At 47.4% G+C, this 27,047-nt stretch overlaps 2 protein-coding genes across 8 annotated transcripts; one reads left to right on the top strand and one right to left on the bottom strand.

Annotated features, from left to right (window-relative positions):
- Positions 1 to 328: 328 nt before the first annotated feature.
- Positions 329 to 27,019, bottom strand: LOC310682935 (claudin-16-like). Of its 6 annotated transcripts, none has more exons than XM_083452278.1 (6): positions 26,775 to 27,019; positions 21,168 to 21,264; positions 5,200 to 5,335; positions 4,388 to 4,552; positions 2,363 to 2,427; positions 329 to 768 (listed from the first exon to the last, which is right to left on the bottom strand). In XM_083452278.1, the coding sequence occupies exons 2-6, from the start codon at positions 21,195 to 21,197 to the stop codon at positions 574 to 576; spliced, it is 591 nt and encodes a 196-aa protein (XP_083308404.1). In that variant the 5' UTR covers positions 21,198 to 21,264; positions 26,775 to 27,019; the 3' UTR covers positions 329 to 573. The 6 variants fall into 6 exon arrangements, with proteins under 6 accessions (XP_083308404.1, XP_083308405.1, XP_083308406.1 ...); XM_083452279.1 differs by having other exon boundaries at positions 26,811 to 27,019; XM_083452280.1 differs by lacking the exon at positions 26,775 to 27,019 and adding an exon at positions 21,782 to 21,885.
- On the top strand, positions 10,939 to 22,505 carry SLC45A1 (solute carrier family 45 member 1). 2 transcript variants are annotated; one of them, XM_083452131.1, is made up of 9 exons: positions 10,939 to 11,005; positions 13,998 to 14,406; positions 15,511 to 15,603; positions 16,086 to 16,310; positions 17,436 to 18,175; positions 18,773 to 18,926; positions 20,072 to 20,248; positions 21,723 to 21,928; positions 22,160 to 22,505. In XM_083452131.1, the coding sequence occupies exons 2-9, from the start codon at positions 14,007 to 14,009 to the stop codon at positions 22,424 to 22,426; spliced, it is 2,262 nt and encodes a 753-aa protein (XP_083308257.1). In that variant the 5' UTR covers positions 10,939 to 11,005; positions 13,998 to 14,006; the 3' UTR covers positions 22,427 to 22,505. The 2 variants fall into 2 exon arrangements, with proteins under 2 accessions (XP_083308257.1, XP_083308256.1); XM_083452130.1 differs by having other exon boundaries at positions 10,982 to 11,071.
- Positions 27,020 to 27,047: the final 28 nt, after the last annotated feature.

Below are 27,047 nucleotides of genomic sequence, written 5' to 3'. Positions count from 1 at the left end.
CATTCTCCTTTCCCTTCCTCCCCCACAACAAACACTCTGTGAGGTGAGTGGGGCTGAGAGACTTCAAAGAAGTGTGACTGACCCAAGGTCACCCAGCAGCTGCATGTGGAGGAGCGGAGACGCGAACCCGGTTCCCCAGATTACGAGACTACCACTCTTAACCACTACACCACACTGGCTTAGCCACAAATGCATGTCTAAATCTGAGCCCCCCTTTGAGCTTGAGACCAAGGCCATGTGGTCCTTCCAGAAGCTCTCTGGTTTGCGCTGTTACCAATCAGCAAGCAAGTGTGTAGACTAGTCTGATGATTCAGAAAAGATGCAATGCAATCCGGCCAGCCAGCTGCTTCTGGTTTAATTGGAATCTTGCTTTATGGTCACACCTGCTTCATACATTTAAACCATATAGCTTTTAAAGTACACGGCATTTAAAGCATATGGCTTCCACCAGAGAAGCCCAGGAACTGTAGTTTTCCCCCTTGCAGAGCTATAATCCCTAGCAGCCTTTACAAACGACATTTGTTAGAAAGCCAGGGGTTGGTTTGTCAGCGGAGAGAGTGCTGGACTCCTTCTTCATAGATAGGTTTGTGGCCCTTTGGAGGTCAGTGGGCTGCAGAGAAGGTTCTGCGTTCTCTTCGGCGCCTGGGCATCGAGGCAGTTGGCAGCGATCAGTAAGGCCCCGCCAGAAGTGGCACAAGCGGCGCCCGCGGAAGCCATCCAATAGGAATAGCCAAGCTCGTAAGTCACGCCAGGGATGCCCAAGCTGACCTGAAAGAAAACTGAGATGGTGAGCGATCCCTTTTCTTAAAAACAAACCAGGAAGCAGTTTTATTAGGTATAGTAGGTGAAGAAATACCAAAGGGTGATCATAAATTGTTCATGTATGCTACTACAGCAGCAAGAACTCCTTTAGCCCCAAAATGGAAGCAACAAGAAGTACCAACGATTGAAGAGTGGCAGATGAAAATGATGGACTATGCGGAATTGGCAAAGCTGACCGGGAAAATCTGAAACCAGCGTGATCAAGCTTTCCTAAAAGGCTGGAGTAAATTTGTACAACATTTGAAGGTCATTGTAAACATTTACCAACACTAGTAGGGTTGTAAAAAATCTTGTAATGATAATGGTTATTACCTTTTTATATTTATTTGAAAGTGGAGATAAGTTGAATGAGAAATACGTAAAATAGAAGCTCATACATTTTCCATTCAAAGTTCACCCTTATATCATAGTGTTCATACAAGGGTGAACTTTGAAAGCCATGAGATGGGAGGGAGGGAAGTCAATTCGGCTCAGAAGAGCAAAAAACAATGTGGATAATAAGATTATGTTTAAATTTTGAAAATGGAAAAGCAATAAAAACACTACAAAAAAAGAGATGGTGAGTAATCCCGGACACTCTGCAGGCATTGAACCGGGTGGGAGCAGCACATTTTAAAGGCATGTGTTGATTACCATTAAAAAATTCTCACTTGTAGGGCTTTGTGGGCAGAAAGTCCCAGGTTCAAATCCTGACATCTCAGGTACTTCTGGGAAAGGGCTGAGACCCTAGGGAACTGCAGCCAGTCAAGGCAGGAGGTGGATGGGGAACGCCCTAAAGAATCCATGGAGCTTTCAATACGTTCTGTACTAAACTCCATTCCCATTGGGGAATGGCCACAACTGTGCGGTGGAGCCCCTACTGTGCATGCAGGAAGGTCCCTAGCCATCGCCAAGCTGGGCTGGGAAAGACTCCCTTCCTAGAGAGCTGGTGCCTGTCTGTGTCAACAGTACTGGGCTAGCAGACTTTGGCATGAGGCAGCTTCTGTCATATAGCTCAGTCAGTAGAGCTTGAGACTCTTAACCTCAGGATGGTTGGTTTGAGCCCCATGTAGGGCAGAAGTTTCTGGCAAGGCAGTGGGTTGGACTAGATGACCCTCGTGTGGTCCCTTCCAACTCTGCAGTTCTATGATTCTTCTGTTCATATGTTCTTTTAGGCTACCTCACTTAAAAAAGGTAAAGGTACCCCTGCCCGTACAGGCCAGTCTTGACAGACTCTAGGGTTGTGCGCCCATCTCACTCAAGAGGCCGGGGGCCAGCGCTGACCGGAGACACTTCCGGGTCACGTGGCCAGCGTGACATCGCTGCTCTGGCGAGCCAGAGCCGCACACGGAAACGCCGTTTACCTTCCCGCTAGTAAGCGGTCCCTATTTATCTACTTGCACCCGGGAGTGCTTTCGAACTGCTAGGTTGGCAGGCGCTGGGATCGAACAACGGGAGCACACCCCGTCGCGGGGATTCGAACCGCCGACCTTTCGATCGGCAAGCCCTAGGCACCGAGGCTTTTACCCACAGCGCCACCCGCGTCCTCCACCTCACTTACCTCAAGCTTATACTTCTGAACGGTGTCGATGCCGTACCACAGAGAAGCAACCGCTCCAGAGAGCCCTGTGAAAGGGAGACCATTCCACATTAGAGTTTCCAGCTGCCGTGGCTTCCTTAATAATAATAATACAGTGGTACCTCGGGTTAAGTACTTAATTCTTTCCAGAGGTCCATTCTTAACCTGAAACTGTTCTTAACCTGAAGCACCACTTTAGCTAAGGGGGCCTCCCACTGCCGCTGCGCCGCCAGCGCACGATTTCTGTTCTCATCCTGAAGCAAAGTTCTTAACCCGAGGTAATATTTCTGGGTTAGCGGAGTCTGTAACCTGAAGCATATGTAACCTGAAGCATATGTAACCCGTGGTACCACTGTAATAATAATAATTATTTATTTATACCCCACCCATCTGGCTGGGTTTCCCCAGCCACTGTGGGTGCCTTCCAACAGAATATTAAAATACAATAGTCTATTAAACATTAAAAGCTTCCCTAAACAGGGCTGCTTTCAGATGTCCTCTACGATCTCCTCTAAGGAGAAATAGAATTTTAAGGTTTTTTTTTGTTTTTGTTTTTGAAAAATAGCTGTGCACACACCTTCGGCTGTTGTGTATCCCCCTAGCTAACTTTTATTATCACTACAATAAATGGACAACGCCAACTAGGGCCCACAAATTTCAATGGGTCTATTCTGGGTAGGATTGACACTAGATCGACCTCCATCTCATACAGGGATCGGGGTGGATTTTTATTTCATCTGCATTGAAAGGCGAACCTACCCAATTTTATTTTTACATTTCTAAACCTCCTTTCCTCAATGGAGCTTAAGGTGGCATGCATTGGTCTCCTGCTGCTCAGAACAACCCTGGGAGGTAGTTTAGGCTAAAGGACAGCAACTGGCCAAGGTTACCCAGTGAGCTGAGGGATTTGAACTCAGGTCTTCCAGGTTTTAGTCCAACATTTCTAACCATTACACTCAACCACATTGGCTCTCTAAAACAATTCAAGAATACAGCCATCCTTAGAAATTCGTGCTTCCCTGGATCTTGCAATGTATTTCTCGAACCAAGTAATGTTTACAAAAGTGTATGTAAAGGAGGAGAAACATACAAATGCATTATATTGGGGGGAAATTGCTCTGCAAAAAAAAAAGGTGTGGGTTAGGCAAAATTGGAAATGTAAAAAAAAAAAAAATGCAAATAGTAGGAGAAATGTGCACTACAATTGAGGGAGGGGGGAATGAGAGCCTGTGAAAAACCGAAATTGGCAGATATGCCCATCCTTGGTGTCACACTGAATTCTGGAAGGGCGAGATCTCTTTGTCATATTCTAGAACATCATTCTATGAATCAGGGTCTTATTCAGTGATAGTCCTACTCTGAATAACGGGCATGACCAGCTTAGTTAAATGGGTCTGCTCAGTGCCAGATTTACGTATAAGCTAAACAAGCTGTAGCTTAGGGCCCCACTCTCTTGGCCCCCCCCCCCAAATTTAAAGGTCCATAAACTACCATATAGCATATATTCAACACAAAAAACAGTGACAATTTGCTGTTGACAAAGGACAGCTGGACATATAAAGGGCCCCATTACCTTCAGTAGCTTAGGGCCTCATCAAACCTAAATCCAGCCCTGGATCTGCTCTGAGTAGGTCTTCGTTGGAGACAACCCTATACTTCCACATATTACTCTCTTTCAACTTACATTTACTTATTTTGAACATGAACAATCTGCACTGCTTCGCCACTACAGCTGTTCAGACTGTAAGAAGTTGCAGGTGCAGACAGTCATAAATGCGGGATCAGGTTTAACCACCCCAATACCATTGTGAGCACAAATCATCATGAATGTGGAATAAAAGGGAATCTGGAGGGTTCCTCGGTTTTTTGGTTGCTGTTAAAGGCTTTAATGCGGGACTAATGTAAAAAGGAAGAGGAAGGAGGCACCCTACAAACGAGACTGTGGAAGCCAAGGTCCAGATCGAGTACTATTCTGCCCCAACTGAAACAAGGCAAGGCTGTGCTTACCTCCTAAGAGGAACAGGATGCCAGCAGCCAGGGAGAACTTCTGTTTCTGAAGGACTCTGCTGCGCATTAGCTTGGTACACTTCATGCCAGCAATGAAGGGAGGTATGGCAGAAAGAGTCAGAAAGGCAGAGAGGATCACCAAGACCCGTGTGACCACGAGAACAGCTGGTGGGATGGGGTGAAGAATTGAGAACAAGACTTTAGAACATGGAAGGCACCTTGAAAGGAGATCAGAGTTTAATGGTAGACTGCAGGCAAATTTTGCTGTGGGGTTTCTGATGCTCACTTATTTAATAATGGCAGCAGCAACAACAAAATCTCTCCCCCTTCTCTCAAAAACCTCCTCTGGGTTAGAATAATAGAACTGTTGAGTTGGAAGACACCACTAGGACCATCTAGTCCAACCCCCTGCAATGTAGGAATCTTTTGCCCAACGTGGGAAACTTCACTCCCAACATGGGTTGCCATATGGCTGGATTTTCCAGGACATTTAGCAATTTCCGCCTGGAGACCTTGTAACCTGACCACTGTTTGGCCATTGTTGTGACTTATGGAATAAACCCACTGGCAATAACTGAGCTGAGAGTCTTAGAACTGCATCTTTGACTGAGAGCCTCTGATCCTAGGTTCAATCCCCGAAAAACTCCAGGTGAGGCTGGGGGGAAACTGCTGTCTGAAACTTTGGAGAACCAGTGCCAGCCAGTGCTGGTATTATTGAGCTAGATGGACTAATGGTACAGGGCAGCTTCCCGTGTGTCCTGTCCACCTTTGCAACCTGCTCCAACTAGGTGGACCTGGTTTATTTTCCTCACCTGGATGCTCGCTGAGATAGGAGATCGGGATGTCACAGGTCCAGAGGTCAGCGACGTTATCAAACACACACTCACTCCACAACCCCCGGCACCGGGCACTCAGCCCTACCGAAGACAGGGGGTCCTTGGCATCTTGCTAGAGAAGGGAAGAGAGAAGAAATGTTCTGTGCAGGAATGAGGCACCACCGGGGTTTTTGTGCAGACAGGTGAGGTGAAGTGAGATGGAGTTGAGTAGAAAGGTGTTGGTGGACTAACTCAGTTGTACCCAGGCTGCCCAGCCCTCCAATTGGTTGGAGCCTCAGGATTGTGGCAGGAGGGAATCTGTCCCCTATTCGAGGATGGAAAGAACCTGAGGCTCTCCAGATGTGGTTGGACACCCTGAAGCACCCTTCAGCCCCAAGCATGGCTAATGAACTGGGGTGGTGGGAACTGTAGTCAGTGGAGGCTGGTGCCCATGAGGTCTGGTAGGACAGAAGGTAGGGAGGCCAACAGTAGGTGGCACCAGAGGGCATGGCAGGCAGAGCCAACTCATTCTAGTTTTGTCCCCATTCCCCCCCTTGAGTTCAACGCTGAGACTTAGGAGGAAGATGAAGACACCCAGGACTACACTCTGGACTCGTTGTAAGAAAGAAGGAAGGTGAGCAGGGAGGAAGGATTGGGGGTTGGGTGGAGAGAGACTTCGAGAACTAATTTTTTAATTAGAGGTTCTTAAGCAGGGGCCTGCAGACCACGGGCTGTTGATGAACCTCATTCAGCGGGTCCACAGACCAGGACAGTTGAGAATGGTGTATTTTCCGCTCTATAAGATGCACCAGATCACAAGACACACCTAGTTTTTGGAGGAGGAAACCAAGAGAGAAAAAAATCTGGATCTCAGAAGCCAGAACAGCAAGAGGTATCACTGAAAGCAGCAATCCCTCTTGCTGTTCTGGCTTCTGGGATAGCTGTGCAGCCTGCATTCGCTCCATAAGACGCACACACATTTCCCCTTACTTTTTAAGAGGGAAAAAGTGAGTCTTATAGAGCAAAAAATACAGTAACTTCTTCACACAGTGCGTAATCTGTGGAACTTGCTCCTGCAGGAGGCAGTGGTGGCCGCCAGACTTGGATAGCTTTCAAAGAGGATTGGAGAACCTGCTGGAGGAGAAGACAATCAATGGCTGCTATCCATGGTGGCTGCGTTCTGCCACCATGGTCAGAGGCATCAATGCTTCTGAATACCAGTGGCTGGAAACCACAGGAAGGGGGAGAGGGTTCTTGTGCGCAGGTCCTGCAGGGCAGGTTTCCCATTTGAGGAATCTGGTTGACCACTGTGAGAACAGGAGGCTGGGCCAGATGGGCTATTGGCCAGATCTAGTAGGCTGTTATGTTATCATGTTCTGACTGTCCTGTGTCTCAGGCACTCTCATCCTCACAGCCCACACTCTCTCTTTTGTCTGTCTGTCTGTCTGTCTGTCTGTCTGTATCTTTCTCACACACAGGCAGCTCACTTTTATAAATATTAGTAAATACGTTTGACACAGCAGGCTCCTGTGCATCCAACACCCGGAGAGGGTTCAGCAACGAAGAAAGGAAGAAGCGGCGATGGCTCTCGTGGCCAGTGTTTACCCAGCAAGGGCAAAGCTGGGGGCACTGGCCCCCTCTTTATCAAAGTCACCAGAAGCAGGTTTGACCTTTCCAGGAGTACACCGGCCCTCGCCGCTGCGGTATATTTTCCCCAGAGCTTAACGTTCCTATGGCAACCAGGCCTTGGGTTTGACAACAGCACAAGCCAAGCACCCCTCCAGTTCTTCTATCAAGCAAGTTTTCAATTTCTTCAGAGAGGGAAAGGGGGACCAAGAAAATTTTGTATGCTGGGATGAGGGAATGGCTCTGAAGCTGATCCAAGGTGAAGAATTTCCCAGAAGGACTTTGTGTCTTCGTCTTGTAGAACACAGTGCTAGATTGCCCAATGGACTGATTAAGCACGTTTCAGATACCAGCAAAGCAGGGGTGCGCGCGCGCACACACACACACACACACACACACACACAAATGTATTTCTTTTGGGAAGTAATTTAACATTTGAGATTTCCAAAAAATAAAAAGCTTCTAAGTAATCATCATGGGGGAAATCAGACCTTTGTTGGGCTTCCTTATTCTCCACTACAAATACTTCCCTCATTATTCCTCTTCTCTTTTTATTACTTATCTCCTCCTAAGCCAGGGAGTGTTCCTCCTAACACAGATCAAACTAATGCGAGGAAATCAGATCCCGTTGCGTGTCACAAATGACATACATGCATGTGCATTTCGGCATACATACGAGTTCTGTGACATTACAAATACAGTGGTACCTCGGGTTACATATGCTTCAGGTTACAGACTCCGCTATCCCAGAAATAGTACCTCGGGTTAAGAACTTTGCTTCAGGATGAGAACAGAAATCATGCTCTGGTGGTGCAGCAGCAGCGGGAGGCCCCATTAGCTAAAGTGATGCTTCAGGTTTAAAACAGTTTCAGGTTAAGAATGGACCTCCAGAATGAATTAAGTACTTAATCCGAGGTACCACTGTAGTACAATTTTATTCTATGTTTCAGTATTGTTTTTATTTTTAATTGCACATGGCGCGTGGAGGCCCCATAATCTTGTCAGTGCTTGGGACTTCTGCGATCTAGTGTACGCTATCTACACCTTGCGTGGAGGAGAACAGCCCTGCAAAATCCGAAGAAGCGCAAAGGTTGGCTACATTGCAATTAACATCTCGTTTCGGAACTTAAAGTTTGCCTTTGGAAATTGAAATCAGACAGGTTTGTGCATCGCTACCCACAGATGAAGCAGGAAAAAATGAAAAGAACCAAGGAAACCAAAGGGCAGGTATTTGGCACAACACAGATTTTGATTCCCGCCCCCCCCCCAGCCCCCTTCCCAGCTTTAAAGTCCTCTTAATTTGTTTCTTACCCTCCAGCAATCTGCTCCGGCGCCCAGAATGAGAAGCAAAAAGCCCAGCCCTCCCAGTCCCATCGCCAGGATGTCTGTTGCCACTGCCATGCCCAGGATCTCCATTCCAGGCTCAACTGGGAATTTTCCTTCGCAACATCACACACACACCACACTTTTCTTCTTGGAACCGGTAGACCAGAAGGTGACCAGCAGATCTAAGTGGAAAGGACTTTGGGAGGGAAGCTGGTAAAAGCCAGCATGTTCCCCCTTGTGGAAATGGAAAGAACATGCATTTTGGTTGGCGAAGTCAAACTGCTGTGTTAGCTGCACAATCAGACTGTCTCCAGGTACTTTGAGATCATCTGCAAGTGGTTACACCGGGGTTCAGGTTGCCAGGCTTCATGTCACATTTGCCACCTACGTGCTTAATCTGGATTACTTCACTATCCTACTGAATTTGTTTTGTTGTTGTTGTTGTTCTTTAGTCATTTTTAGTCGTTTAGTTGTGTCTGACTCTTCGTGACCCCATGGACCAGAGCACGCCAGGCACTCCTGTCTTCCACTGCCTCCCGCAGTTTGGTCAGACTCATGTTGGTAGCTTCGTTAACACTGTCCAACCATCTCGTCCTCTGTCGTCCCCTTCTCCTTGTGCCCTCCATCTTTCCCAACATCAGGGTCTTTTCCAGGCAGTCTTCTCTTCTAATGAGGTGGCCAAAGTACTGGAGCCTCAGCTTCAGGATCTGTCCTTCCAGTGAGCACTCAGGGCTGATTTCTTTAGGAATGGATAGGTTTGATCTTCTTGCAGTCCATGGGACTCTCAAGAGTCTCCTCCAGCACCATAATTCAAAAGCATCAATTCTTCGGCGATCAGCCTTCCTTATGGTCCAGCTCTCACTTCCATACATCACTACTGGGAAAACCATAGCTTTAACTATACGGACCTTTGTTGGCAAGGTGATGTAGAATTTGTTCTAGAGTTATTCAGTTGTTGATTTTGTCTTATGGGGATGCAGCTTCCCTCCCCTGCTATGCTATGCATTTTGATAGGAAAGGGTTTTCAAATTTTATTTGTGAGACTCTTTTTTGGCACAGTTTGTTATGGAAAAGGAGCATACATTCCGAATCACCTGGTAAAACCTCCATATGGATGGGGGGCTGTATAATAGGAACACATGAAGCTGCATCACACTGAGTCAGATCATTGATTCATCTAGCTCAGTATTGCCAATACGGACTTGGCAGCAACTGCCCAGGATTTCAGGCAGGGGCCTCTCCTGGGCTTACCTGGAGAAGCCAGAAGGGAATTGAACCTGGGACTTTTGGATGATGCTCTGCCACTGGGCTACAGCTCTTCCTCATCATCATTCTGGACAGGCCTGGATTTAGGTTTGATGAGGCCCTGAGCTACTGAAGGTAATGGGGCCCTTTATATGTCCAGCTGTCCTTTGTCAACAACAAATTGTCGCTGCTTTTTTCTGTTGAATATATGCTATATGGTATTTTATGGACCTAATAGGTATCTAAAGCCATTTGCACATAACGAAATATGTATTTTATCAATTGTTGAACTGAAATACAATTAAGAAGTATATTAATAGTGATATTTTAGGGAGCAGGCTAGCAGGCAGGGCCCATTACTTACATCATAGGAGCCTTGTTGTTGTATAATTATAATTATAATTATAATTATCATCATCATATATACTTCTTGTATTGAACACAGTTATAAAATTTATAGAGAAGAAATTTAAAATTGACTTCCAATTAATCTCACTGTATTATATTAATCTTTTTATATCTTATAGTGTGGTGGTTTGTTTGATTTTTCTGTTATTTTTTTGTTTGTATGTTTGTTTACTTGTATGTATGCCTGTTTTTCATAAATGTATTTATTTTAAATTAATAAAGTTATATTAAAAGCAAAGGAGGCTTGTTGTTTAGTCATTTAGTCATGTCCGACTCTTTGTAGCTTCGAGAACACTGTCTAACCATCTTGTCCTCTGTCGTCCCCTTCTCCTTGTACCCTCCATCTTTCCCAACATCAGGGTCTTTTCCAGGGAGTCTTCTCTTCTTATGAGGTGGCCAAAGTATTGGAGCCTCAGCTTCAGGATTTGTCCTTCCAGTGAGCACTCAGGGCTGATTTCCCTAAGAATGGATAAGTTTGATCTTCTTGCAGTCCATGGGACTCTCAAGAGTCTACACAACACAAAACACTGTTGCTGTATGTAGGCTTTATTTTATTTCTTTTTTTAATCTTATATTTTGGAAAAGTACCTCTAGGTTTTTTCTTCCTTTGATTTTTGGGGGGGGCCCCAAGAGAATGGGGCCCTAAGCTATAGCTTGTTTAGCTTATATGCAAATCCGGTGCTGATTCTGGAGTCAACAGAATCCAAACTTTTCTTTTCTTTTCTTTTTTCAGAAAAAGGGTTATGTAGGGATACAATCCAGCGATTGCCTCGGTACCCAGTTCTCAGCAAACACCTTCCGTGCTCTCCAAAGCATACCTGAATCTGCATCCTCCCTCAGCAGAGACTTTTCCGTGTGTGTGTGTGTGTGCGCGCGCGCGCGCCTCCCCTCCCGTCTTTCAACCAATCCATTTCCTGCCCTCCGCCGTTGGGTACCAGTGCAGCAGGATGCTGAATCGTATCCCAGGCTCCTGCCTCTTTAAGGCACGGGGTGGACGAGGTGGAGAGAAGGCGGATGCGTTTCTGCAGGGCTGGGGGAAAGGCAGGGCAGGAGACACAGTGACATCACCCAGCCTCCTCCCCAGCCAGAAACGCAGGATCCTAGTGCAGGGGGGCGGGAGGAGAGAGAGAGAGAGAGGACGGAGAGCGAGCCTGCCGCCGTCAGTCCAAGGATCCCGGGGAAAACTGCAGGCATTATTGTAAATATTATTTTTAATTATTATTATTATTATTGGAAGGATGCTCCACCATCTATCCTAATACAGGTAAATACATTTCCTACTGAATCATTGCCAGCCTGCTTCCTAAGATCTTTGAGACCAGGCCCTCCTTGCTAAAGGAGAAGGGGTGGGCTCCGCCTTACCTGCCTGTTTTAGCTCCAAGAGGGATGGAGGGAGGGGGGGTGTTTGGATGATGGTGGTTAAGAGAGGGAAATGTGGTGGAATTTTTAGGTGTGCTGTGGACTTTTGCCTTCACAGAGAGAGAACGGCCGTGACTGAGGGTTTTATCCCCCAGATTAGAATAATCCACTAGACTGAGCCTTAGCCTATGAGGGTGTCTAGACTACATATTTATACTCAGGGCTCTTTTCGTGAATCTTAAGCTTTTTTTTTTTTTTAAGTTTCTACTCTTTTGGATCCGGAGATAGAAGGAAAAATGGATTTTCAGGTTTACTCCCCACCCCCCCCACCCCCATTAAGTTTCTAGTCCTTTTGGTCCCAGGTATATCAGTGAAGATGAATTTTCAGTTTTATTGTTGTTAAGTTTCTAGTCCCTTTGGTTGCAGAGGTAGAAGGCAAAAAAATAAAAAAGAGAAATATATGGGCTGTATTTCAGCTGGTTGCCCAGTAATTTCCAGTCTTCTAATCAATGAGTGAAAAGGTGTTGGGATAACAAATTGATGAATGTTAAGAGTACTATTATTATTATTATTAAAAATATGTTACCGCCAAGAATTTATTCCAGGTAATGTTATGGGAAGAGGAGAGACTGAGCATAATGTAGGGGAGTACAATGAAGAGTTTATGAGACTAGGACTGGGAAGACCCAGGTTCAAATTCCCACTCAGCCACTGGGTGACTTGGGGCCAGTAACTTATCTCTCAGACTGACCTACCTCACAGGGCTGTTGTGGGCATAAAACGGAAGCTGCCTTGAGGTATTTGGGGGAAGGGCTTGATAAAATGGTGTTGTGTATTTTATCATGCTTAGCTGACGACATGCGGTTGTATCTCTGTGAATTAATTCCATTCACACTTTTTGCACACAGCCCTGGAACCATTTGATGAAGCATTGCAGAACAATGAACAAAGTTTAATGATGTGTGGGCGAACCAGTAGAAAAGCCACCACCAGTGCACGATCGTTGCTTCGTAGGTCACATCTGCACCATACACTTGAGTGTATGAGCCAGTGTGGTGTAGTGGTTAAGAGCGGTAGGCTCGTAATCTGGTGAACCGGGTTCGATTCCCCGCTCCTCCACATGCAGCTGCTGGGTGACCTTGGGCTAGTCACACCTCTCTGAAGTCTCTCAGCCTCACTCAGCTCACAGAGTGTTTGTTGTGGGGGAGGAAGGGAAAGGAGAATGTTAGCTGCTTTGAGACTCCTTTGGATTTGATATCCCGCTTTATCACTACCCAAAGGAGTCTCAAAGCAGCTTCTTCTTCTTCTTCTTCTTGAGTGCTTGGCTTCCCCCAAAGGATCCTGGGGGGTCCAGTTTACCACTCCCGACAGTTCCCAGAATTCCTTGGCAGAAGCAATGGGCAGAATTCAACAGCACTCTGTCAGTGCAAGCATTTTCCCCTCTACTCCCCCTGAGTTCTGCTTTGGGGGATTCTCCTGACCCCACAGAACTGAATTAAGGCAGGGATGTGGGGGGACATGCAGGCAAGGAGAGCGGGAGAAAGCTCCATTGCAGGGTTTCCTCAACTTGTGTCTCCAGCTCTTTTTGGACTACAACTCCCAGCATCCCTGGCTAGCAGCACCTGTGGTCAGGGATATGTGGGATGTAACATCACAAAAGCAGCCAAATACAACATTTCTTGTTTTCCCAGAGTGGGCACACAGGGGAATGTTGCTCCAGCCAGGAGGACTTCCTGTCACACCTGGTCTGGAACATCCTCTCCCCCTGTGTGTGTGACCAGGTAGATGGGCGTGACCCTGGCAGACCCCATAAAAGGGCTGGTCACGCAGCCATCTTCCCTTTTTCGCCCTTCTCTCTTGATATGCTCTTTTGCTGTGAGCTGGCTCTCAGTCAGCAGCACACAGGCTCATCCCTCACAAGAGGATGAACCACACATTTCTCTGTAACTGTAACTAAAAGCTAAAGCCTGCCTTCAGGATCATACTGTGAACTGAATGTAAGTAAACCTTATCATTACAGTGGTACCTCAGGTTAAGAACTTAATTTTTTCTGGAGGTCCGTTCTTAACCTGAAACTGTTCTTAACCTGAGGTACCACTTTAGCTAATGGGGCCTCCCCCTGCCTCTGTGCCGCCACTGCACAATTTCTGTTCTCATCCTGAAGCAAAGTTCTTAACCCGAGGTACTATTTCTGGGTTAGCGGAGTCTGTAACCTGAAGCGTATGTAACCCGAGGTACAACTGTATTGTTTCTAAGAGGGAACAGAGGGAATTTACAAGGAACAATCGAATCTGGACAAGCCAGACTGGATTGTTTAACTCAAAAGGTTCTAATGGATCTATCAACTAGCTTCCTGCTATGTACAAGGGAATGTGCCCTGCTACTATCTCACTAGTGAGAGTGAGGAAAGATAATATTAACCAATATATCCTCTCCTACTATCCTCAACATTCCCACAGGATGATGGGAACCGTAGTCCAAAACCAGCTGGAGACCCAAGTTTGGGTAACTTTGCACTAGAGCAACTCACTGTGCTGGCTCAAAGCTAGCGCAGCTGTTTTGTTGACTGTGACCCAACGTGCTTTAAAAATATGGTTTGGATGCGACCGATGCCACGTTGCAGAATACCCCCGCCCAAAACAAAACAACCCCCCCAAACCCCACCTGTAGACTTGGGATGGATCCCCACTTGTCATCTAGTCCAACCCCTTGCTCTGCAGGAAGGCAGATATGTGCAGCTGAAACTACCACTCTGTATTGCAAGCCTGTCTGATTTAGAGCAGCTGATAAGCATTGCAAATAATAAGTAAAGCGCCGTTTTTTCTTCGCAGGCAAAATCCATGATGATTCCTCCCACGACGGCGAGCCCTTCTAGCGACGCCCTCTTCCCCACGTTGTCGTCTCAGGAACTGTGGAGGTCCCAGGTGGCAGGGTACGCAGGATCCGTCACTCGCCACATCAGCCACCGGGCCAACAACTTCAAGCGGCACCCAAAGAGGAGGAAACACATCCGGCCTTCCCCTCCCCCGCCACCCAACACCCCTTGCCCCATCGACCAGGTCCACTTTGGCGAGATCCACCCGCAAAGGTCCTTCTGGGAACTGTTGTTCAATGGGTGCATTCTCTTCGGGATCGAGTTCAGCTACGCCATGGAGACCGCCTACGTGACGCCTGTCTTGCTCCAGATGGGCTTGCCGGATCAGCTGTACGGAATGGTCTGGTTCATCAGCCCAATATTGGGTGAGTGCTGGGGCCCCGATCCTCAGGAAGAGAGGTTAACTGCTCTGGGAACTGGTGGGACTTGGCAAAGCGAACCGTGGCTGGGTTGTGTCCAGCGCTAGTCCCATTGAAGTCAACGGGGACAGCTAGCTCAGTGCCATTCATTCTGATGGGTCTGCTCTGAGCAGGGCTTGGTTGCATGGACTTGCGATGTTCCTAAGGGCAATCCCCTTCTGCTGGTTCCCAGTCACAGGCTGAACTGGTACAGCCCAACACAGATTGGCCTTTATCTGAGACCTCTGTCTTGCTCTCCCTGGTCAGAAAGTGCTGGATGATACTCTTATTTCCAACTCTTTTTTTTTTTTGGCAATATAATATTTAATTGAAATTTTCAAACATTTTCACAATAAACTCCATATCCAATAATTACATTGTTTCATAAATCCCCACCTCCACAGTGTTTCCAACTGAAACATTTTCTACTGTATCTACTACTAAAAGTTTCTCCATTTACTGTTATCTTAGCATTTTCCTTCCGTTGCTTTTATCTCGAATCCTGCTGATGATTTCATTTGACTATGGTGGGTTGTTGTTTTTTTAATCGTTCCCAAAAGGCCTCCATTCTTCTGTGAAAAGTTCGCCGTTTTTATCTTTAAATTTTGCTGTCAGCTTTGCCATTTCTGCATCTGAAGGTAGCCCTGTTTAGGGAACTTTTTAATATTTGATGAATTATTGTATTCTAATCTTTTGTTGGAAGCCACCCAGAGTGGCTGGGGAAACCCAGCCAGATGGGCAGAGTATAAATAATAATAATAAATAATAATAATAATAAATTATTTCAGAAGCCATTCCTCCTTCGTCGGAACCTTCTCTTCTTTTCATCTCTGTGCATATAATATTCTAGCTGCTGTTTTCACGTACATAAATAGTTCAGTCATCTTCTTTGGAACTTCTGTCCCTATTATACCTGAAAGGAAAGCTTCTGGTCTTTTGGGACTAACCCATTAAAACATTTTCTTCATTTCATTATATATCATTTCCCAAAAGCCTTTAGCTTTTTTTTTTTTTTTTTTACATTTCCACCACATATGGGGAATGACCCATCTCCCTTCTTCTCTCTTCCAGGTTTCCTGCTGCAGCCCCTGCTGGGCGCCTGGAGCGACAGGTGCACATCACCTTTTGGACGGAGGAGACCCTTCATCCTGGTCCTGGCAATTGGTAAAAACAGTCATACCTCGGGTTACAGCCGCTTCAGGTTGCGTTTTTTCAGGTTACGGACCGCCGAAATCCAGAAGTAACCCGTTCTGGGTTTCGGTGGTCGCGCAGCACAGAAGAGCTAAATTGCGCTTTGCGCATGCGCAGAAGTGCCGAATCGCAACCCGCGCGTGCACAGACATGCAGACGCAGGTTCCAAACACTGTGGGTTGCAAATGTGCATCCTGCACGGATCACATTTGCAACGCGAGCGTCCACTGTAGTTGCTTTGTTTGACCCAACACCCCCACCGTTCTTCATAAGGCTTGGTTTCCAGACCCAAGGCAACATTTACAACTGTTGTTCTATCTGCCACTGACATGTGACCCCTGGAAAGTTGCCCAGAAGGGAACACAACCAATCTGTGGCTCATGAAAAAGTACCAACTTGAACCCGAGCCTTCTTTGCTGTTTTCTGACTGCCTTGATTTGGTTCCTCCTCCTCAGGGGCGTTACTGGGCCTTTCGCTGATGCTGAACGGCAGGGATATGGGCACGGCCTTGACCGACACTGTGAGTGACCACAAGTGGGGAATTGCGTTCACCATCTGCGGAGTGATTCTGATGGACTTCTGTGCTGACTCTGCGGACAACCCTAGCCACGCCTACATGATGGATGTGTGCAGCCCAGCGGATCAGGACCGAGGACTCAACATGCATGCGCTGCTAGCTGGTGAGGTTTTCGGCATATCAGCAATGGCAGTGCTTATTTTCAGCATTTAGACCTGGCCCTCTAGCTGAAAAGACACCCAGAGCAGCTGCTGAGACAGTTCTGCCCCTCGGGTTCACAAACTGAAATATCACAGCAAGCAAGGAAAAAGGGAGTGGGAGGGAGGAGGAAAAAGCAAACTGGAGGACAAGCTCTTAAACGTAGTTGGTGATTTTAGACATAACACATATTATTCTGCTGCAAAGTGTGAGCCAGTATAGCGTATGGGAGATCTGGGTTCAAATCCACACTTAACCATGAAATTCACTTGGTATCCTTGGGTCTGCTGGTATCTCTGAGCTGAGCCTACCTCACAGGTGGTTGCGTGTGTGTAGAACCATGTATGCTGCCTTGAGCATTTAAATAATCCTTATAGCCAGTGCTTTTTTCCTAAACAAATGTTTAGGGGTACTCTCATTTTCCTACTCATATTGAAATACTGCCCCACAATGAGGCCAGACTTAGATTCTCAAAATGTTTAGGTGTATGCGTACCCCCATAAAAGAAAAAAAGCACTGCTTATAGCAACACTGAAAGATAGGTCTGCTTATTATGCATTATCAGATGGGCAGATAAAGCTAAAAGGGAGAAAATGTGGGTCTAAGGACATCTAGGCATATTCATGGCAGAGGTGAGACTTGAGCTGGGCAATTTTATGATTCATCGTAGCTCAGCCTCTTAAGTCTCTGGGCATTTATGTGTTACATTTATACCCCACCTCTCCTCCAAGGATCTAAAGGTGGTATCTATAGTTCTCCCCCATCCATATTATCCTGACAACAACCCTGTGAAGGAGACTGCATGACCCCGTCTCCAGGTCCTAGTCCGACACACTAACCACTAAACCACGCTGCCTCTCCGCATGCATCTCCAGATAGGGCTGTGAAAACTCTAGAATCATGGAATCATAGCACTGGAATGATCTAACAGGTCATCCAGTCCACCCCCTGTTTGAAAGCCTGGAGAGCTGCTGCCTGACAGTGTAGGCAATACTGAGCTAAATGGACCAATGGCCTGAACTGTCATAAGGCAGCTTCGTAAGCGCCTGTGAGAGGCGATTTCAGCTTTGTTCCTCTCCCCTCTTGGCAGGTCTCGGAGGTGGTTTTGGCTACGTTGTGGGAGGAATCAACTGGGACCATACTGGCTTCGGCAGGGCGATAGGGGGCCAGCTCCGGGTCATTTACATTTTTACCTCAATCACGCTGACGCTAGCGACTGCCTTGACTTTGGTCAGTATTCCCGAAAGGCCCTTGCAGTCTTTCAGCAAGCTGAAGAAGGTGATGAAGAGCCCCAACTTCCCTCTTCCTCCTTCGCCGCCCCTTCTCTTCGAGGACTGCGGGAACGAAAACCTCACGGCCCAGAACCCCGTCCGTTTGTACGCCAGTTTCACGAGCCCCATTTCCCCACTCAGCCCCCTCACGCCCAAGTACGGCAGCCTCATCAGCCGGGACAACTCCTTGACGGGGCTGAGCGAGTTCGCCTCATCTTTCGGGACCTCGAATATCGACAGCGTGCTCATCGACTGCTTCACGGCAGGGCACGATGGCTACTTGAGTATCCCGGCTAGCTTGCCCCGGCAGGGCATAAGCGTCAGCCTCCCTAGGGCCCCAGAAGGATTCCACTGCCACGAAAGTGCCGCCTCGGAAGCAGGAGAGAATGTCGGGGTGCTTGGGCCAGAGGGAGACTGCCTGAGGGTGGGTTCCCTAGACGCAATAAAACCACGGTCGTCGGGAATCCTGAAAAGACCGCAGACTTTAGCCATCCCGGATATTATCACAGGGAATCTCCCCGAGAGCAGTAGGAGAAGGAACGTAACCTTCAGCCAACAGGTGAGTGGTGAAAATGATTATTTAGTAGTCAGGTTCAGCAAAAGGCCCCTGCAACTTGAATTAGAAGCTTCCTTCTTGCTGATTCTGTCTATAATGGTTTCCAGATTGGTTCAGCTGTTTAATCAACCTCCTCTCTTATCCTTAATAAGTTAAATCCTGCTCCATAGGGTGGAGCTTTGGCTGCTGATTCCCTCCCATTATTCCTGTTCTCCTGCAATGAAATGTTTTGTCCTTGTGGGGAACAGGGACTTACTTAATTATGGGGTAATAAAGGGGCAATTCATCAGTTTACGCTGGGCTGAACTGCACAGAAAGCCATTGAAAGCCAAAGGCGGGTGGAGGAAGTTTCTAATTAAGGGTACAGTATCCCTGAAAAGCTCAACAGCACTTTCCACACAGACATGCTGGGGGCACACAAGTGCATTTTACTGGGGAAACATCACTGTAAATCAAGTCTGGAAAAAAAGATGAGCAGAGGAGGAGGAATATCTTACTCCGGAGCTATGCCAGAGACGTTTTGCTCTTCCTGCTCAGCTCCTGTTCCATATTGCTTGTACGTTTTTGAATGCCGATCAGGGCATCCTCTTTGCGGTGCAGGTAGCAAACATTTTGCTGAACGGGGTCAAGTACGAGAGCGAATTGAACGGATCGAGCGAACTGTCTGAGCAGCCACTTTCAATGAAGCTCCTTTGCTCAACCATCTGCCGGATGCCCAAACCCTTGAGGAACCTCTGCATCAATCACTTCCTAGGTAAACCTGTGAGTTGCTCCTGCTTTTGGCTATATTTGCACATTTGTGGTTCCAAGACTTCACAATGCCTCCAAAGCAGTGGTTTTGCAGGACCACTTGCTGGTCTTCAACATTTGCCCAAGATGAGGCCCCGATTTTGGCTGACTGCTGCCAAACAGAGCTACTGGATAAAATGTGTCTCTCTGTATGTGTTTTTAAACCTATTACCCGTAGTGGACAAAATAGTTTTTCTGGGCACCTGAAACTGTCAGCACAGGGATGGGAGGCTCTGTCCATTTTGATTCTCTCAGTTCCTTATTTTTCCCCCAATCTTAAATCCAGTTCTCCAGTTTTTGCAGCTATTTGCATTCAAATAATGATTTTTTTTTTTTAAATGGACACATCTTTAAATGCACACTTTCCCATAATACGTGCATGTCTGTATATATTGTTGTGAGAACTGCAATGCAGAATGTGGATAAGTACAAATTTTGAAGGATAGTTGTGTTTTGGCTCGCATATTATTTAAGGAAGTGAAAATTTGGCAGATTCATCTTCAAATGTGTACTGAGCTGAGTTTCTCCTTTATCCTTTTGTTGGTTTTTATTTGCATCCCATTCAAATTATTATTTGCCACTTTCACAGCTATTTGTTGGACGCGTGACACTGGCTGTTTTAGTTTAAGCATGCTGTCTTGATTGTTCTGGAAAAGCCACTTCCCGGACAGCATGGAAGAGAGAGGAACACACAAAAGAGCTGAAGGTTAAAAAAAATCTACAGCCTTTTTGGCTTTGCAATTTCGAACTAGTGGGGAGAACCTTAGGGATGCAACCTGGTACCTAATTCATAGTAGAGGCTATATTATCAATTAGCAAATGTTAACAACAGTGCCAGCATTGTGGAATGGGTGAGACTGCAAGTTAAACGGTAGTGGTGCCATCAAAAAAACTTCAGGGCAGATGTCAAAGAGCCTCATGCAGCAGAGGCTATCTTTCTGCAAGGGTTACTCAATCAATTTTTTAAAAAATTATACAAATCATTGCTTCTCTATATAGCCCCAGGGTTGCCATGTCCTTGGAAGCAGGCTGCCTTGCATAACCGCTGCTTGATTTTCTCGCCTTCCAAACCGTGCCGCCTCCCTCACTGTCTTCCGATTCCTCCCCCAGGCTGGCTCTCCTTCGAAGGGATGCTCTTGTTCTATACCGACTTCATGGGGGAGGTGGTCTTCCAAGGGGACCCCAAAGCCCCTCACGATTCTGCAGAGTATCAGAAGTACAACGCTGGAGTCACCATGGGCTGCTGGGGCATGTGTATCTATGCGTTCAGCGCCGCCTTCTATTCAGGTACAAGACCTCTCCGGCCTTCGCCATGGAGACCTTTTTTTGCAGGGCACATGCTGTCTAGTTTTGGACATCGCCATGGCTTTACGTAACATCTGTGCACATTCATGTATGTGAATGCATAAACACACGGGGCTGATGCTCCTACTCAGTTTGCCCTTCCCACCCACCCCTGAACCCCCTGCCCACAGCCCCCATCCCCTTAAGGTAAAGGGACCCCTGACCATTAGGTCCAGTCGTGACCGACTCTGGGGTTGCAGCGCTCATCTCGCTTTGTTGGCCGAGGGAGCCAGTATACAGCTTCAGAGTCATGTGGCCAGCATGACTAAGCCACTTCTGGCAAACCAGAGCAGCACACGGAAACACCGTTTACCTTCCCGCCGGAGTGGTACCTATTTATCTACTTGCACTTTGACGTGCTTTCGAACTGCTAGGTTGGCAGGAGCAGGGACCGAGCAATGGGAGCTCACCCTGTCGCAGGGATTTGAACCGCCAACCTTCTGATTGGCAAGTCCTAGGCTCTGTGGTTTAACCCATAGCGCCACCCGCGTCCCTCCCCCTCCCCTTACTCCTTACCAAAGACACTCTGCTGAGCCTAGAATGAAAGATGGCCCCAGGCGAGCCTAGAATGAAAGATGGGGAGAGTATTCTGCAAGCATCCCCCTTTCTTCTTGCCAAACCTTTGCAACTTGCCCATGCCACCCTGCCACCTCTCTCTGTGCCCTGCTGCTGCAAGCCCATCTTTGCCCCTCTCCACTTCTGTCAATAGGCACGGAGTTCCAAAGGGTGGGTGCTGCCACACCAAAACAACGATTTCTTCCACACGATGGCAGGGCTGGGGGAACTGTGCCCCCCCAGATGTTGCTGGGCTCCAGCTCCCATCACCCCATGTTTGAAAGCAACATCTGGATTCCCCACTCACTGTTATGGCAGGCTGCTGTCCAACACACATGTAAATAGCAGCAGTTTTGAATCGTAGGGTTGTAGAGTTGGAAGGGACACAGAGGATCACGTAGGCCCTGCAATGGAAGAATCTCTATCATATATGACAGGTGACCATCCAACCTCTGTCTTGAGAGCACTGTACAGGAAAAGCCAAAACAGATGAATGTTTAAAGGAGAGGGGACGTTGGATATTGCTGGCCAACAACTCCCATCGTTACTGAACGTTAGTATTACTGGCTGAGGGTGATGAAAGTTGGACCCTCACAACTTCTAGTGGGTCTCCCACATCCCCCTGCCCCCACCCCCAGCGTTGAAGTTAATAATAATAATAATAATAATAATAATAATAATAATAATAATAAATTATTATTATTTATACCCCGCCCATCTGGTTGGGTTTCCCCAGCCACTCTGGGTGGGCGGCTTCCAACAGAACGCTAAAATACAATAACCTGAGTTGCCCCTCAGGCACAGCAAAACGCACCGGATTTGCTCGAGAAAATAGTCAATGCCCTTCCTTTTCATTCCACAGCCTCCCTGGAAAAACTGGAGGAATATTTCAGCATCCGCACGCTGTATTTTATAGCCTACCTCGCCTTCGGGCTTGGCACAGGACTGGCGACGCTGTCGCGGAACGTCTATGTCATTTTATCGCTGTGCGTAACTTATGGCATTTTGTTTTCGACACTCTGCACGCTTCCGTACTCGCTGCTGTGCGACTACTACCAGAGTAAAAAGGTGAGCCTCGGGTTTGGCAGCCCGCAACATATTATTTTTTTGGGGGGGGGGGGTTTCCATCTCACGGGTATCAAAAATATACTTGCCACTGTGGGTCGAGGGACGTAGAGGAAGGAGGGGGAACCTGCGGCCCTCCAAAATGGCTGGCCTCCCTGCCTTCCGTCCCACCACTCCCAAGGGGTGCCAGAAACCGTTTTCCAACCAGGCTTTTCCCCCCTGTCCCTTGAACAGTTCGCGGGATCGAATGAAGATGGCACCAAAAGAGGCATGGGGGTGGACATTTCCCTCCTGAGCTGCCAGTATTTCCTGGCGCAGATCCTCGTCTCCATAGTGATGGGGCCTTTGACAGCTGCCGTGGGCAGCGCCAACGGAGTGATGTACTTTTCCAGCGTGGTCTCCTTTGTCGGCTGCCTGTATTCGTCCCTCTGCGTCGTCTACGAGATCTCGCCGGGCGAGGAAATGGCCGAGGAGCAACAGCCGCTGATTCTGAGCGCGTGAAGCTGGCGCGGGGAGGGGTATCCTGCGCCGCGGTGCTGTGTGAGAGACAGTGGAGGGAGGGGGGGGGACCACGGAGCTGTGCCCTTAATAAACAAAAACCACACACAAACCACACATGACTCCTTTTGATGTCTTTAAGTGAAAGAAATGCAATCCTGGTCATGTCTATTTAGAAGCAAGTGGGGCTCATTCCCAAGTAAATAGATCTAGGGTTGAAGTCCAAGGATGCTCCCAGGTTGCCAGTGCTCTGTGCAGTGGCGTAGCGTGGGGGGTGCAGGGGGGGCCGGCCGCAACATCTGGGGGTTAGGGTTAGGGGGCGCAAATCCACGGGTTAGGGGGCACAAATCCACGGGTTAGGGGGCGCAAATCCACGGGTTAGGGGGCACAAATCCACGGGTTAGGGGGCACAAATCCATGGGTTAGGGGGCGCAAATTACTTGCCTTGCCCCGGGTGCTGACAACCCATGCTACGCCACTGGCTCTGTGAGAGGGAATCAAGCATGGACCAGAACTTTAGGTTTGGGCTATTAGAGAGGGTTCAAGTACTCGACAAATCCACTGAAGTAAAAGGAGCTTTTTTGTAGGTTGGAAAGTGCGGCAGGATAATCCATTGGAAAGTGTGGGGTGAAGAAATTATTAACGAAAAGGGAGCAGCTCCCTCCAGGCATCTTTCTTATTCTGTATTCAGTTTTAGAGTCAGAAGGGACTCCGAGGGTCATCAAGTCCAACTCCTGGCAACGCACAAATCCTGCCCACAGCCATCCCTGAGTGGGCTTGAACCACCAACCTTCTGCTTAACAGCCAGGCACACTGACCCATTGCGCTACCTGAGATTTGTGCTCATGATTGTACCTGAGCAAACCAGCTTTCAATACCATTTGCACGTGCAAACGTTTTAGGACGGGCATACTGCTTCATTTCCAATCTGGGCATTTCCTTTCGCTTCCTACTGAAATCCTGGGACTCTTCATATCACAAATATCCCAGGCAGTCCTGATTTTGTTGCACTATGGTTCCAGGCAGCAATAATGCGGCAACACCGGGCACATTCAGACATGGGCTGTGTTGTCCTGGTTTTCACAGTTGCAATGCTGGCACCTCTGTCCTGTGTTCCAATGTTCCTTTCCCACTGCAGGGACCTGTTGTGTTATGGAAATGTGGCTTTTTTGTCAACAAACCAGCTTGTCACCAGCTAAATTTCATTCACAACAGTGGGTGCGGTCGGACACAACAACGAATGTCGTTGGACAAAGTTGCCCCTACTACACCTTTTCCACACATGCATGGTTCTGTTCTTACATGTAAACAGGGATAACTGAATGCAGGCAGGGCTGGATTTAGGTTTGATGAGGCCCTAAGCTACTGAAGGTAATGGGGCCATTTATATGTCCAGCTGTCCTTTGTCAACAACTAATTGTCACGTTTTTTTGTGTTGAATATATGCTATATGGTAATTTATGGACCTAATAGGTGTCTAAAGCCATTTGCACATGTTGCCATGCAAAGAGTCCATGCAGAATGTAGGCACCCTATATATAGAAATGAGCAAACCAGTGATATTTTAGGGAACAGGCTAGCAGGTGGGGTCCATTACTTACATCATAGAAGCCTATACAACACAAAAAACTGTTGCTGTATATAGGTTTTATTTTATTTGTTTTTTATCTTATACAGTGGTACCTTGGGTTAAGAACTTAATTTGTTGCGGAGGTCCATTCTTAACCTGAAACTGTTCTTAACCTGAAGTACCGTATTTTTCGCCCTATAGGACGCACTTTTCCCCCTCCAAAAACGAAGGGGAAATGTGTGTGCGTCCTATGGGGCGAATGCAGGTTTCGCTGAAGCCTGGAGAGCGAGGGGGGTCAGTGCGCACCGACCCCTCTCGCTCTCCAGGCTTCAGGAAGATATCTGCTAGCCATGGGAGACCCAGCTCTCCCACGGCTAGCGGAGACCTTGCCGGCACCCAGAAGCTTGGGGCGCGCTGAGCTCCACACGCCCCAAGCTTTGGGATTGGCGCAGCACTCCGCTAGCCGTGGGAGAGCCGTGTGGCTCTCACAGGGCTAGCGGAGACCTTGCCGGCACCCAGAAGCTTGGGGCGCGCTGAGCTCCGCACGCCCCAAGCTTCGGGATTACCGCAGTGCACCTGGGGGGGAAATAAAAAAATTTTCCTTTATTTCCCTCCCCAAAAAACTAGGTGCGTCCTATGGGCCGGTGCGTCCTATGGGGTGAAAAATACGGTACCACTTTAGCTAATGGGGCCTCCTGCTGCTGCCACGCCGCTGCTGCGTGATTCCTGTTCTCATCCTGAAGCAAAGTTCTTAACCCGAAGTGCTATTTCTGGGTTAGTGGAGTCTGTAACCTGAAGCGTCTGTAATCCGAGGTACCACTGTATTTTGGAAACGAACATCCAGGGTTTGTTTTCTTTACATTTTGGGGGGGGGGCCAAGAGAGTGGGGCGCTAAGCTATAGCTTGTTTAGCTTATACGTAAATCAGACACTGAATGCAAGTATACTGTATACCACTTCAGATTTTGCCACTTTACTCCTGCAGTTTTCTCAGTTAGTAGGCTGGTTTGTTTGTTTGAAAAATGTAACCTGTCATTTCAAACAAGCAGCCCAGGGATAAGGAACCTTCCTTTCCAAGAGCCATATGCCTCTGGAAGTGATCTGTTGAAGCATCACAGCAGTGCTCAAAGCAGTTTACAGAAATCCACAGGGGAGCTAAATAACTTTAAAAAGCATTAGCCATGGTGGGGGGGGGGGAGAGAACTCAGCGTCGAATCCAATAAATGCCACATCAATATCAATATTAAAAAAGCAATAAACACATAACAGCTTCCTCTAGTGAACTCTGTTGGTGAATGAAATGGTCCACTCAGAAGCAAGGAGGCTGCCCGCATACTCAAAGGAGTCCTGAAGATCCAACAAATTTTTTTTAGTGGAAAAGCACTATTGTGGCACAGGGCAGGGAACAGCACAACAAGGACTAGGGTGCTTCTTGGGAAAGAAAAAGCTGAAAAGTTGTGGTTGTCATGGAATATCCTGGAGAAGGAATGGCTAGCTGGTTGGCACACTCCACACTACAACATTTTGTTGTGGGTTCTCACTTGTAATAAAGGTAAATGTAAAGGACCCCTTACAGTTAAGTCCAGTCGTGAACGACTGGGGTTTTGGCGCTCATCCCGCTTTACTGGCTGAGGGAGCCGACGTTTGTCCACAGACAGTTTTTCAGGGTCATGTGGCCAGCATGACTAAGCCGCTTCTGGTGAAACCAGAGCAGTGCATGGAAATGCCGTTTACCTTCCTGCCAGAACGGTACCTATTTATCTTGCACTTTGATGTGCTAGGTTGGCAGGAGCTGGGACCGAGCAACGGGAGCTCACCCCGTCGCGGGGATTCGAACCTTCGACCTTCTGATCAGCAAGCCCTAGGCTCAGTGGTTTAGACCACAGTGCCACCTGCGTCCCTTCACTTGTAATAAGGGTAACAATACATGCCTAGCACATCATTCTAAACATTTCACATGCATGCAGTCTTTACAGCAGCCCTGGAAGGTAGGGGTGTGTATTATTATCTCCATACAGCAGATGGGATTCATGTTACAAGAAAGGAGATTCCGACTAAACATTAGGAAGAATTTTCTGACGCCAAGAACTCTTTGATAGCAGGAAGAGCTCCCTTGGAAGGTGGCAGGCGGATACAATTAAAGAACCACACACTTTAAAAATAAAATTATCAATATGCACTTGCATAATTAAGAATAAATAGATATAAGCAGTAGTTACAGGTAGGTAGCCATGCTGGTCTGCCGTAGCCAAAACAAAATTAAAAAATTATACATGATAAAGCTATTTTTAACCATCTCACCCCTTGCTTTTTCCTGTAAGACCAATTGCAGTCGTTAACAGTCCGTCAACAGGTTTACCACACCTATCAGCCAATCACCCATTCCTACCACCCTTCTGAGTAATACCCCTCCCCACCCTCTCACTATATATAAAGGTCTGGTGACTTCTCTTTCAGTGTATCTGAAGAAGTGTGCATGCACACGAAAGCTCATACCAATAACAAACTTAGTTGGTCTCTAAGGTGCTTCTGGAAGGATTTCTTTTAGATATAAGCAGCATGTACATATCCGCTGAAAGAAGATTGCTACATAGCTCAGTCGGTAGAATATGGACTCTTAATCTCTGGGTTGTCAGTTCGATTCCTGCATTGCAAGGAGCTGAACTAGATGACCCTGGTGGTCTCTTTCAGCTCTACAATTCTATGAGTCTATATTATTATTATTATTATTATTAGGATAGCTGAGGCTGCAATGCTACACAAGTATGTTGCACATACTTACCTGTGAGTAAGCTCCGCTGGTCTCAATGATGCTTACCTCTGAGTAGGCACTGTGTGGGCATCTCCTTAGCTCAGCGATAGCCTGGTGAGCTCCAGATGTTCTTGCCTACAATCCCCATAATTCCTCACTGTTAACTAATTGGGGTTGGAGTCCAAAGCTAACCGGTCTAAACGCAGAACCAATCAACAGCTGGCATCCTCATTTCCCCGCCCCAACTTTTCTTGTCGGCCAATAAAATTCCTTCCGTGCGATGTCATCCGCGCCCATTGTTTG

The sequence above is a fragment of the Podarcis tiliguerta genome (assembly GCF_965153285.1).
Source record: "Podarcis tiliguerta genome assembly, chromosome: 8".
NCBI classification, from domain to species: domain Eukaryota; kingdom Metazoa; phylum Chordata; class Lepidosauria; order Squamata; family Lacertidae; genus Podarcis; species Podarcis tiliguerta.
This window is presented reverse-complemented; position numbering and strand designations above follow the sequence as displayed.

Coding starts and splice junctions, on each gene's coding strand:
- LOC310682935 (XM_083452276.1), bottom strand. CDS start 8,244: ATGGAGATCCTGGGCATGGCAGTGGCAACAGACATCCTGGCGATGGGA. Junction 5,336..8,139: donor CCGGAGCAGATTGCTGGAGG/GTAAGAAACAAA, acceptor TCCCTTCTCTAG/CAAGATGCCAAGGACCCCCT. Junction 4,553..5,199: donor CTATCTCAGCGAGCATCCAG/GTGAGGAAAATA, acceptor CCATCCCACCAG/CTGTTCTCGTGGTCACACGG.
- SLC45A1 (XM_083452131.1), top strand. CDS start 14,007: ATGATGATTCCTCCCACGACGGCGAGCCCTTCTAGCGACGCCCTCTTC. Junction 18,176..18,772: donor ACGTAACCTTCAGCCAACAG/GTGAGTGGTGAA, acceptor TTTGCGGTGCAG/GTAGCAAACATTTTGCTGAA. Junction 18,927..20,071: donor CTGCATCAATCACTTCCTAG/GTAAACCTGTGA, acceptor TTCCTCCCCCAG/GCTGGCTCTCCTTCGAAGGG.